The sequence below is a fragment of the Xiphias gladius genome, chromosome 4, assembly GCF_016859285.1.
Source record: "Xiphias gladius isolate SHS-SW01 ecotype Sanya breed wild chromosome 4, ASM1685928v1, whole genome shotgun sequence".
NCBI lineage: Eukaryota > Metazoa > Chordata > Actinopteri > Istiophoriformes > Xiphiidae > Xiphias > Xiphias gladius.
Window position 1 is genome coordinate 758,799 of NC_053403.1, and position 13,415 is coordinate 772,213.

Sequence of the window (13,415 nt, forward strand, 5' to 3'; positions counted from 1 at the left end):
ACATCATCTGACATCAGCATTCATTATCATGACATCATATGGCATCATCGTTCTCACCATCACCATCATCATCATCATCATCATCATCATCATCATCACCATCATCATCATGACATCATCATTCTCACCATCATCATTACCATCATCATCGTGACATCATATGACATCATCATTCATTATCATGACATCATATGGCATCATCATTCTCACCATGACATCATATGACATCATCATTCTCACCATCATCATTACCATCATCATCGTGACATCATATGACATCATCATTGTCCCCATCATCATTAGCATAATCATGATGATGGGGACATCATATGACATCATCATTCATTGTCATGACATCATATGACATCATCATTCTCACCATCATCGTGACATCATATGACATCATCATTCTCACCATCATCATTACCTTCATCATCGTGACATCATATGACATCATCATTCATTATCATGACATCATATGACATCATCATTCTCACCATCATCATCGTGACATCATATGACATCATCATTCATTATCATGACATCATATGGCATCATCATTCTCACCGTGACATCATATGACATCATCATTCTCACCATCATCATGACTTCATCATGACATCCTATGAAATCATCATTCTCAGCGTGACATCATCTGACATCATCATTCATTATCATGACATCATATGGCATCATCGTTCTCACCATCACCATGATCATCGTCATCACCACCACCATCATCATCATCATCATCATCATCATCATCATCATCATGTCTTCAAACAGGAAAAAAAGACCAAACCCAGAATAACTATAAAGGCAACATGTACATTCAGAGTTTTACATTTGCTTTGCAAACGTTTGAGAATATTTTAACATTAAACAGTAATTTGAAAACAGAATATTTACACAAGCAGTCACAGCTGATTCCAGTGTTAACCCACTCAGGTGCACAGATGTGGATGAGAACAGCCAACAGCACATTTTACAGTGGTAACATTTCCCCAGGTGTTGCTTCAGGGACAGGAGAGAAGGTGAAATACACAAATAAGACTAAGGGCCAGGTTTTTGTTCTGCCCACACCGGAGGCTGGCCGTCAGAGGGACGGGGAGACGTGATTATAATCTACATGTGGAGACAAGTTCTCCCATGTTCAGACAGTCGCCGCTGGAGAGTGTTCGTAGTGTCGACCTCGGGAGTTCAACCCCACCTCCCCGCCGACGCTGGGTCGGTCAGGACACTCCGCTGTGCATCCAAACTTTGTCCCATGGGGCTTTATTTTAAATTCTAGAGGAGATCACACAGATTGCAAAGGTCAGAGCATTTTCTGATAAATGTTGCAGCAGACATGGAGGATATTTCCAACCTACTTAAGGAGAAAGGAAAAGTGGATTAACTGGGTTTAAATTAGTTTTAAAAGTTTTAAAAGAGAGAACAGGAGATGAAACGAGCTGCTTCGTGTTCTGCTGCTGTTAAACCAGAGGAAATAATCAGAGAGCAAATGTTCCATAAACACATGAGAGCAGGAAACTGAAGCACCGAGGCCTGACTCTTACTGTGTGTGTGTGTGTGTGTGTTAGAATGGTTACCAGACCAGCTCCTATTAAAAACCATCAGAGACCTCAAACACCCCACACTGTAAAAAATATCTGCACTCACCAACAGGCAGGCTCAGCCAATCAGAGCTTCTCTACCAAAGTCAGGAAAGATTATAAATTCTAAGTCTCAAATGTTTTTATCTTTTGTACACAAGAATAAAAAAGGTTTCTGGACTTTGGAGGAGTTTCTGCATCTAAAGGGTAAAAACTCTTCTTCCTCCCACACTGTCTGCCTCCCCCGCGGAGTGTCTGTCCGTGTGCATGTGTGTGTGTGAGTGTGTATGTGTCTGTGTGTGTGTGTGTGTGTGTGTGTGTGTGTGTGTGTGTGCTGAGGTTAAATCCTCCTCATTCGTCCAACCGTGAAGGTTTCATTAGGAGCAGCAGCGTTGCATGACATCGACGCCCACGACTGATCTCACCGTGACACCCAGGAAGCAAGGGCGGGTTTACAAACTTTTTTTTTTTTTTGGTGGGGGGGGGCAATGGGTCTGGAACCTCACAGACCACAATGCCGCTGGGCGCTGTTAGAGAAAATATCCCGTCCAGTTATTTCAATACCGTCTCCTTATCAGTGGCAGCCATCTCGGTTTTTAACGAGTGACGCTCCTCTGTCGGTCATCATAACAAACCTGCCCCATTTTATAGTCAGTGTAGATGGTTGTGATTGGCTGGACCTGTCCCAGGACGGATGGAAATCTGTCTGAGGGGAGGGGGGGCGAATAAACATGAGCTCGCTGTTTGGTCGGGTTTCAAAGGCTACAGGTAACGAGTGAACGCCAAATAAACCAATTTGAATATTCCAACACGAAACCGTAAATAGCTGCTGCCAACAAATATCTTACAACGGGCCCCTGGACACAAACATGTATAAGACCCCCCTCCCCTCCTACAGAGCAGCAAGACCCCCCAGTCTGAAACTGAAAAAAGATTACAGAGAGAAACATAAAGAAAGAAAAGAAAATGTGCATCTCTGTGGTGGTTTTGCGTCTCTTTGTGGTGGTTTTGCATCTCTGTGGTGGTTTTGCGTCTCTGTTGTGGTTTTGCGTCTCTATGTTGTTCTCTTTTGGCTCTCTGTGGTGGTTTTGCGTCTCTTGGTGTTGGTTTTCCATCTCTTCTTGGTGGTTTTGCGTCTCTTTGTGTTGGTTTTCCATCTCTTCTTGGTGGTTTTGCGTCTCTTTGTGATGGAGCTGTGCCGTATATTTGATCCACAGGATGTGCGTTTACTCCAGCGGCGGCGGAGCCCTCTGCTCCCGCTGCTGCTGAACACATCACGCCTCCTCCTGATTAATATTTAATCCGTTTGAGGATCAGATGAATCCATAACAACAGCTGGATGCATGGGTGTGAGCTGTGACGGGCTGGCTTGGCTCTGTGGCCCCCAGGGGCCCCTCTCATTATCTGCCCCGGCCTGGCATTTTTACCCACAATGTATTATTCATCCATGCAACTGTTGGCGAAGATACAACCCAGTTGGCTTGAAGAACAAACCTGCCGCCGCATGCTGGGATACGAAGCAAAGCCTGCTGGGAGCGTTGGCCCCTGACAGTGGCCCCTAGAACCTGCCGACACAGCAGAAGGAAGTGAAAAGAAAATCACCGCTTATTAAAGAGGGACCGCGTCCCGTTTTCAGCTCTGTGGCACGGAAGGACCTGAATATCTGCGGATTCAAACAGACTCAGACAAACGTGGACCCAGGTTTGGTATCAATACTATTGATTGTGATTGTGAGTCCGGCCCTGCAGGCCGATCCAGCGCATCGTCAGCGTGTGGGTTAACGCACTGCAGCGTCACAGTTCTAATGACACTGACACGAACATCGTGCAGTTGCTGTTACTGGCGTGATGTTATGCTGCATTCACTTGAGATGGGGATTTTCCTGCACCGCTCGGTCGCACGTAACCGTTTAGGCGTGAACTCCGGCGGAATCTTTGACGCCGCTGATGAAAGTTTTCTGTCTCCTGAAACATTTCGGTCTGAGGGAAAATATGAACTTACCATTTCAGTGAAACATCACCTGCCGTTCCGTCCGAACGCACCTTTATAGATGGAGGACGAACCCACAGTTCAGGTTCCGCCGGATCTTCGTCACAGCAAGTTGGTGCCTCCCTGCGTTAGAGTCGTCTTAGCTGCTCCACAACCTTTAACATCTTCATATTGTTCATCTATTCCTTGTTTCGGATTTATTTTACTTTGGTCTTTGTTTTGCTTATTTTGTTGATTACTGTTTACTTATTTTTCATTTTGCTGAAGCTCTTGCTTTTGCATCATCACTGCAAATCTGTGGGACTAATAAAGGATCACAGGATTACATGTTTTAAGATGGATTTGAAAACAGGGCCGGCGTGTGTGTGTGTGTGTGTGTGTGTGTGTGTCCTCAGTCTGTAATAACTCAGTTTTCTGCTCAGTTCTGCTTCTCACACACACACACACACACTGTGGAATAATCAGAGGAGGTCAGACAGGGCCAAGCGCCTGCTTCCTGTCCCTCGTTTCCCACCTCCCTGAACTGACCTCAGGCTGTGTGTGTGTGTGTGTGTGTGTGTGTGTGTGTGTGTGACTGTCTGGTTTCCTCAGCAGTCTAGAAGAGGTGACAGAGGAGCTGCATTAAAGCAGAAGAAATAAAGCAGCTGTGTCTAGCATCACACCCCCAGCGCTGGATTTACTTTATCTGAGTGTCTGGATCCTCAGTGTGAACCTGAAACACAGGTTAAGCTCTAACTCAACATATTATAGCCCCTTTCAGACCTGCTCCCATTTAAGGGACCGGTGTAAACCGCTACACCTTTCCAACGTTAGACTGGGGGGTTTGTGTCCAAACGTTTCTGTAACGTTCCTGCAGCCACCTCCCTCAGTGATTGTTCAGCTGTGTCTGAACCCCGCCCCCGCCCCGCCCCCGCGGCCCTCACATTCATCTAATAGCAATTTGCCATGTCTGAATAAGCAGCTTCAGACCAGAGCCGAGCAGGTTCAGTTAAACTGACTGAACGCTGACAACAACACAGTTCTCATGTCATCACTGACTATTATCATCTTTATGCTCAATACTGAGCTACTTAGCAAAATCCGGTTTCATTTCAGGAAAAATGTGTGGGCCGTCTCACACTGAGGTGAGTGGTGGTGTCTTTCTTTTTAAGTCTAAACTCGAAATCCTTCTTCCTCTGCCCTATGATCTCACTGCAGTAAAACACTGAGTCTTTGTGTCCTGCCGAAGCTAAAATGAGCTTTTCTGTCATCGAGGCCTTTAGGAGGACGAGGAGAGGTCACGGTCTGAGCTTTTAAACTGATCCAGAGACCAGACTATCACAACAACCTGCTCATATTGACCTGTCAGTCACAGAGCGTGATTTCACCAGCCACTGCTGCTGATAATATTATTATGTTTTCAGAGAAACCCTCACTGACCTTTAACCCTAAAACTCATCGTAATGAAACCCTGAGCTGGACGGGAAGGTTGATGAACACCACAACAAGCGCCTCGCTCCGAACAACATTTTCTACCCGCTAGTAAAACTATTTTGCCGAGACGTTGCTGTTTCTGATGCGTATTAATCAGAAATCTGATTCTAGGTTATAGCCACTTGCATCAGCTCAAAAGCGGAGCTATCAGTTCGATGACGACATGACTCGACCTGAGGCGAACGCTGCTCTGACCTATGTGAGCATCTCAGAAACATCGTGTCTGATCCGGAGACTATGAAGTTACGGCCTGGATGAAACGTGTGCGAGGACCGAATCAAGTCGGATCCACTGGACTCTTTTTACAGTGTGTGAATTCAGTCTGCTGCTGCTGATCAAAGCTGTTTCTACTGACACACACACACACGTTCAAGGCTGCAGATACGGTCTCTGAATATTTAGGTCAAGTGTTTTCAAATGTGTGTGTGTGTGTTACTCCATTAGTGCGAGTCAGGAGGAGTAAAGAGGGAGTTAAGGAGAGAGCGGCACGAATAAAGAGACGCACACATTTCATTTCCATGCACTCCGATGGTCCTCGTTTATCCTGTTTATCCCACTGTGACGCATTCTTCCATTTTGTGTGTCTGTATCTGTGGAACGAAGACGCACCAGACTATGTGGGTAAGATCTGGGAAGGACGGTGGTCACGGTTAGCGGCCTGGTCGGACCGACACCAGCACTGCGTGAGAGAACACTGAGCCCACCTCCGCTGTAACGACGCAGGAAGAAAAACCAAACCTGGGTCCGCGTCTAGTTGTAGTTCCATGTGCCCAGACATGACCGGATTAACTGCTCGATGGTTTGACTCGCAAAGGGACCTGCTGACAGACCGGTTTCCTGGTTACACGCGAGCAACGATGTGCATATCAGTGTCACGAGAGCTTCGTTATGGACCTGGCACGAGGAGAGACGCAAAACAACCACACCCAGACTCTTCCAGTCTGGGGTCCTAACCTGTCTGTGCACAGGGCCCCATTTTCCCATCTGTCTGTGGTTTTACATATTACCGTATTTCATGTCTCACTTCACTCATGACGACTCTCTTCTCCTTGGATTAACGGGATCTCAGGGAAACTTTCCAATGAGACGAGTAACAAAGTGTTTCCCATCCTCAAAAAGCTGTTTTCTCCAAAACAGATGTTTGGGGGGGGGGGGGTCTTATAATCAGGGCCGTCCTATATTTGGGCCAGTGCGGTAATTGTCTCGCAATCGCTCAGATTTATCTCAGCCGCTAAGGGTTCCTCGGTGACCCCAAAGCTGGAAACCGCTGCTTGAAGTCATCAGAATTTTGTTACTATATCGAGGAAATGAGGGTGAGGGAATGAAATTACTAATTTAAGGCAATGATTTACCAAACGTTTTATCAGGAATCTAAAATGCTCTGCCCTGAAACCAGAACACGCTTTGACCTCGATGACTCCAATTCTTCGCCCTCGTCCCCCTCTTCTTCTTCTCCTCCTCTGCGGTCTGACCGGTTTGTGTTTACGCTCCTCTCGGATCTGGATTCAGCCTCCTGATAATCAGCGGCAGTTGAGAAAACAGACTGAGCTCACAGCCTGAGCTCCCATTCGCCGACCCAGTGACCCCACGACCTCCTGACACCCCCCGAGACTGCGACTTCACTCAATCACGCCTCAGCTTTGCATTCTGGGTAACGTAAACAAATGAAGGGTGGAGTCTCAGTCAGATGAAGCTGAGCTGAAAAGTTCATTCTTGACCTTGGAAACAAACAGCCTGACGAAAACATACCAAATCAAGGTCTACTTACTAGTTTTGTACTGGAGCTTTTGATCATGTCTTCATCATCATCAAGTTTGAACATCTGCAGCTTCACGACAACTCGGCGGACTCCGTCTGATGAGGAAGACTATGTGATACAGTCAGAAGCTCGGCAGCGAGCCAGTAAGCGTACCTTGAGTTGGGATGGTTTTGTCCAAGTAAAAACCGAAATGTTTTAAAGATCAAAATGGAAAAAGTGCGTTTTGGCCCCGATCTTCTATGATCCAATATTTTAACCCCCATAACGTAGAATCAGATCTTTGAAATGCAGTAAAATAAAACACTTGAGAGCAAAAAATTTTATTGTAACCAATAAATATTTCACTGAAAACAAAAGAAAAAAATGGTCGAAAGCTGACGTGCCGGCCACATTCCTGCTAAAGATCGACAAATTTGCACAGAACATATTTTAAAACTACAAATATATTTTAAATGTTTTAAATATCCCCTTAGTGCCATAAACCGCTGCATTAGCTACAGTATGTAGCCCCATTTATCAGATGCCAAATGTTAGCATTTAAAACTCAATGCTTGTGCTTTTTGACCGGTTTCCATGTTCCCAGATCAGTGTTATTATTACTGATAGAAACGATACCATGATGATGACTGATAATCTGAGTTTTACAGATTTAGATCCATCTATTCTAGAACACGCACTTGGCTAAACTGTTGGGTGTCGCTGCCGTTTTCAGTGAAACCTCCACACACTGAGTCTGACCTTCAATATCACCATGTTTACAGGGCTCCCTGGTGTTTAAATCTGTTTTAACGTCCTGTCAGAACCAGACAAAAACACATCATTAAGTTGATCTGGTCAACGGTGCTAAACCTGCCCCGGTTAATCCCGGTTTATTCTGAACAGAAGTTGGATCCGGAGCGGCGAGGAGATTAAACGTGTCGTTCAGAGCGCTGACTATGGTGTTACAGTCTCACCGTGTTTGGGTGTCAGACTGCAAACATCCTCAATAATCTGATTTATCATCAGACGTCTGGACCACTCGTCTCAGTTCAGCTGTTTATCACACATTTCTAATCCCTGGATTCATTTACTGCAGACGTATGGTTAGATGAAGATGCAAACCTCTGACACTTTATCGTAGGAGACTTTATAATTTGATTCCATTTGAATATTGAACTTTCTGCCACACTCTTGTTGCCCTAAAGCAACATGTGATGCCTCCTGAATTTGTTCTCTTAAAATTACTTTAAATTGCAAACAGATCTGTGATTTTTATAGAAAACAAAGCATTTCAGCAGGTTGTTTAAAGTCCAGTGGTATAAGACGGAGCTGCATTAAATGGCCGATTACCGTTCAACTGGTCAGTCATTAGCCAAGCTGAAGGAGTACTTTTGTTCTGATGCTTGACATCCTGTTGCTCACACTTTACCTTTGACCGCCATTGCTGTCACTGAACTGGGTTCCCAGTTCCATCTTGGAATTCAACGTCCTTTTAATGACTTTCAAGGACTGCTGAGTTTTGGACGGTTGGTCCAACAATCAACCTTGGATTTTCCTTCACTAACTTTTGACACAGAAAAAAATAATTGACAGATTAATTGATAATAATCATTCGATAATCATCATTAAAAATGATTTCATGGTTTGAAGATGTTCAAGTGAACATTTTGTTCCGAGAACTTTAACAACGACTCATTGATCCTGGCTTAAAAGTTGAGGGTCAAAGTTCATTCTTCATGAATGCTTGCTAATGAAGGTCATGTGATATGACTGAAAGCTCCAGAAGCTACTAAATAGACCCTGTGGTGAGACTGTTTTGTCATCATAAAACATAAGAAATATAAAGCTGTATCTTGCTTTTGAAAAGCTAATGGAAAACTATGCGTTTTTGTATTTAGAGATTTAAAACTCAGTGTGAAGACATTTCAATGACTTTCAAGGACTGCCAAAGACATTCCATGACTTCTAACCGTTTTGTTTTGAAGTGAATGAGAACAAAAAACACTTACAGGCCTCATTTACCTGAGCAGCCACTACTGACCGTTCTACAGTTCTTTGATAACAATTTCCTGAGGACATCTGGAACGTCTTAAAGGAGACTGGGTGTTCAAGGATCCTTGGAATCCTGAAGAACTTAGAGACCTTTTTAAGACCTGTGTGAACTGTGAAACTCAGACTTACGGTCAATATTCTCAGTGTTTCCTTGGAATTCAAATTTTTCGATTACATTCAAGGACTGTCCAAAAATTCCATGAACCCTGTCCGGCTCGTTTTGGAATTAGATGTGATATTAGGATATTCAAAATTCAAGGCCTTCAAGGCCCCTGCTCGCTGAACTTTTCCAGGTCCAGTTTGCTTCAACCTGCAAGTGCTGACCTTTCCACAGAGGATTCCTGGAACATCTTGAAAGGACGCAGAGGAATGACTTTAATGTTTTTGAAAGCCTAAAGACCACTGTAAGAGCCTTGGAAGTCCTTGACAATTCCTTGAATTGTGCCAATGAAAAACGTGGACATTCTGGACAACCGCACACACTCTTTCAGCTGTTGAAGACCATGTAATGTGACTAAAAGCTTCAGATCAGCTGCTAAATGGCCATTGTAGTTAGCTTTTTTTGTCTACATCAGAAAAGCTTAGAACTGTAAAAGCTAAAAACAGCGGTCTGGCCCTTTACAGAGTCACCTAAAAGCCAATAAGAGGCTGATACTAAATCAATAAATCAAACAGCAGTTGACCTGACTCAGTTCCAGCTGATTTATTCAGTTGTGGACATACAGACTTCATCATGAAGGACACGTTGATGCAGTTTCCCCCTCTGCTACAAAAAACACGGGATGCTCCTTTATTTTATTTTTTTTCCTCTTTTCTTTTTATATTGCACAAAAATAATGAGCAAGAAACAAATATGTGCCGTTTGATGATATAAAAAATTAACAGAAAATCCAGTTTCTCTCCTGCTATCAGGGACTCACTCACACCAATATACATAAACTCCTAAACTTTTAACTATTTTACACAACATATACAATCCTGGATCTGGTACCACGTCTCCCAAACAGTCCAACGTTGACCCTAAAGGTCGGACTCCCTGTCTGTACACTCGTTTAAAACAACTGCAAGGCATTAAAGCAAGGCAGGCTGGCTGGGATCTGAACCCTCACATGCTCAGTAACAGATAATAATAATAATAATAATAATAAACAGTCTGAATGAAAAGTGGTAGAAGAAGAAGAAGAAGTGCCTGAATAAACCTGCGACATTCCCTTTGACTGTACAAAAATATGCCAGAAAATAGTTTTACTTCTTGATAATTTTTTTTAAAAAGATGAGGTATGTTTGGTTATGTAGATATCAAAAAATGTTTCCTGCCATACCTGTGGTCGGTTTGGGTTTTTAAACTCAACATTTAATGACATTTCCCACCCCTGCGGGGAGCTGGAGACCCCCACAGTACAAAATAAAAAGGAGGACCACGGTGTGGGAAACTCTAAAGAGTCACATAATGCAGTCCTCGGAGTCCTGCTGCTGGGAATGAAAGGGAAGAAAAAGAAAGCGTTTAAATCCTGATCTTAGTGTTAATTGGAGTCATTTTGGGGTGTGGACGGGGACGCATAGTTCGGGTCCTGGTTCAGACTCGAGCAACTGAACGCAAAATCCATAAAACCCTGTTGAGGTGATTTCATTTCATTCGTTTTTTGCAGAAGTACCGCAGTGTGTGTCCAGTCCGGGGATCCCCCCAAAGCCATTCGGGCCCCGGCAGCCACATCCCCCCGGTCCCTGACTGGCTCTGGAGCTCCACAAACCCGACCTCCAGAACCGGCTCCGGGGAAGATGAGGCGGATGAAAGACGGCAGTCCCCTTCCCTGGCCAGGTGTGGTATTGGCATCCCCTCCGGGGGATCAATACGTGAACACCAGGTCCGAGAAGTTGGCCTCCAGCCAGTCCCCGGCGATCATCTCGCTGAGCTCCGGGGTGCAATAATCGGGGAACTCGAAGTGGGATCCGAGGCTGCCCTCGCTGCTGCACGAGTCCAAGTCTTTATCCACCAGGGACAGGCTCAGGTTCCCGGGGGCCGAGCTGGAAGACGAGTTCCACGGCTCGGAGGAGGCGTGGAAGCCGGCCAGGAGGCTCAAGGTGAAGTCGCTCCCCTCCGAGGGGAGATCGTCCAGGTCCTCCCCGCAGCAGGAGGAGGAGGTGGAGCCGGACCGGGACGAGGATGCGGGTGAAAGGGAGGCCGGGTAGGAGGAGGTGCTGGTGCCCTGCCGGGTGATGTTCTTGAAGCTGTAGAAGAGCCGACCGGACGACTCGTACATGCTGGTCGCCTCCGGCTCGGCGGCGGGGGAGCTCAGGCTCAGGCCGGCCGGAACCTTGGCGAGGCTGTACCGGGACGGCTCGTCCTCCTCCTCCGCCTTAAGCTCCCGCTCCTCCTCGGAGTCGTCTTCATCGTCGTCGTCGTCGTCCTCCTCCTCCTCCTCCTCCTCATCGTCGGTAAACTCCCGTTTAACGAGCTTGCTGGTTTTAAAGCTGGTGGTCAAAACGTACCGGTACCGGGGGTCCGGGTGCTGGTGGTGCTGGTGTTGCGGGAGGTGGCTGCTCGCTCTGCCGGGACCGACCGGCGGCTTGCTGGTTTTCAACTTGGAGAATTTCTTGGCGGCGGCGGGGTTTTTATTAACGGGTCTGACGGCGGTTTTCTCCGGGGACTGAGCGGCTGGCTTCCCCGCAGGAAACGCGCAGCCCTCCGTCTTGGGCTTCTTCTTGGGCCGGTACTTGTAGTCCGGGTAGTCGGCCATGTGCTTCAGCCGGAGCCGCTCCGCCTCCCGGATGAACGGGATCTTTTCGGTGTCTTTTAACATTTTCCACCGCTTCCCGAGCCGCTTGGAGATCTCCGCGTTGTGCATGTCCGGTGACTGCTCCATAATCTTCCTCCTCTCGATTTTGGACCACACCATGAACGCGTTCATGGGTCGTTTAATGTGGCCCGACGCCGTTTTACACCAGTCCGGCTTCAGCGGCACGGGGCTGCCCGCCGAGCCCGCCAGCAGCTCGCTCTCCTCCGGGTCGGTCGCCTCGCGGGACCCGCTGTTAATCCCCGTCCCGCCATGCTCCGTGTGCTGAACCATAGTCCGAGCTGATGCTTCAAACTAACCGCGACGGACTGGAGCGAACCCACCGGAGACACTTTCGCGACTTTGTCTGACTGACTCCTCGGCTTCTCGCTTCTTTTTCGGCCGCGCTCGCTGCTCAGTCCGACCGCATCGCTCACTACGGTTAAACTTCCAAGCCGGCGTCTTATTAACCGGCTGATCATGCGCGTGACGGGATCGCCCTCGACCAATCGCCGCCCGTCTTCCCCACAACCTTCCCGCCTCCGCGGCGCTCTCAGCCAATCAAAGCCCCCCTGCCCTCCCCGTGCGCCTGCCCACCGGCGTCTGGCCGTTACTTCAATCCCATTTCAATTGATAAATCATTACAGTGAAAGTAATCGATATTTATCGGGTTTTTACTGGTGTTTAGTGGGTTTTTCACCCCCACTCCGCCCGTGTGTTTTCAGTCTGTATGTGCCGGACAGTTTACAGGGAAACTCAGCCTGTGTGGGCAGGAATGACCGGATGGAAATAGAAGTCGAGTACAGACACAGGCCTTAAAAACTGTGAACATTAAAAGCCTCGTTACACATAAAATCGGTCGTTTTGGCCTCAGCTTCTTTCTGGATAAAGCAGACTCAAATTCCCAGAATGGAGTTCAGGTTTCAAGAGGTCTGTGATCAGATTCCAGGGTCTTTTGAGGGTGTTCCAGGAATTATCAAGGAATTCCAAGGATGTTTGGGTGGTCTGGGTCCTTCAAGGATCATCGGAATGGTTCCACAAGTCCTTGAGGAGCCTTCCAGTGTCGTCTAGGATATTCCAGGAATCCTTGACGAGGGTTGCGATGTTCCTGGAGGGAGGGCAGGAGTCATTGACGAGTTTCCAGGTGTTTCTTTAAGAGTCCTTGAGGAGGTTCCAGGAGTCTTCAAGGAAATTTCAGGAAATTCCAGCACTAAAATAAACTTGTTTTGTTTTTTCTGCAGTTTCAGTCAGCAGATGTTGTGTCACGGTTGAAGTCTGTTTCCAGGCTGAGGTCCTGGAAGTCCTGATGTGGATCAGCAGGGTTTCTCCCAAAACCTCCTGCAGCTCTCGACCAACAGAGGGAGACGGCAGCAGAGAGAGAGAGAGAGAGAGAGAGAGATGCTTGTTTTACCACAGTTAATGAGCTCATTACTGTCCTGCAGAGATAGGATCTTTACCAGAGTCTGGATTTGATCATCAGGGCCTCTCTTCGGGACAGGACCACAGGATCGGATCATAAACTGATAAACTGATGTAGTCTGCTTACAAATGGGACATATGAACATTTTACATTCCATCCCTATACTGAAAATATACACGAATTCCAATTCCACACTTTTGTGACATTACTTTATCTTTGAAATCTGATCCTTAAATTGCTTTTGTCCCGTACTTTTTACTCTTATTCTCGTGATTATTATTGTACATTAGCCTCTTAGCAGGGTTGGCAAACAGGCTCGACCCTGCTTTAGTAGATCTGTAAGTGTTTTAGGATCTGATCTGAGGACAGACATCATT

The 13,415-nt window shown here is 46.5% G+C and overlaps 1 protein-coding gene across 1 annotated transcript; it reads right to left on the reverse strand.

Annotated features, from left to right (window-relative positions):
- Positions 1 to 9,522: 9,522 nt before the first annotated feature.
- sox11b (SRY-box transcription factor 11b) lies at positions 9,523 to 12,097 on the reverse strand. Its single transcript, XM_040124571.1, has one exon. It carries the CDS (start codon positions 11,910 to 11,912, stop codon positions 10,692 to 10,694), a length of 1,221 nt encoding a protein of 406 aa, XP_039980505.1. The 5' UTR covers positions 11,913 to 12,097; the 3' UTR covers positions 9,523 to 10,691.
- Between the last annotated feature and the right edge of the window lie 1,318 nt (positions 12,098 to 13,415).

Coding starts and splice junctions, on each gene's coding strand:
- sox11b (XM_040124571.1), bottom strand. CDS start 11,912: ATGGTTCAGCACACGGAGCATGGCGGGACGGGGATTAACAGCGGGTCC.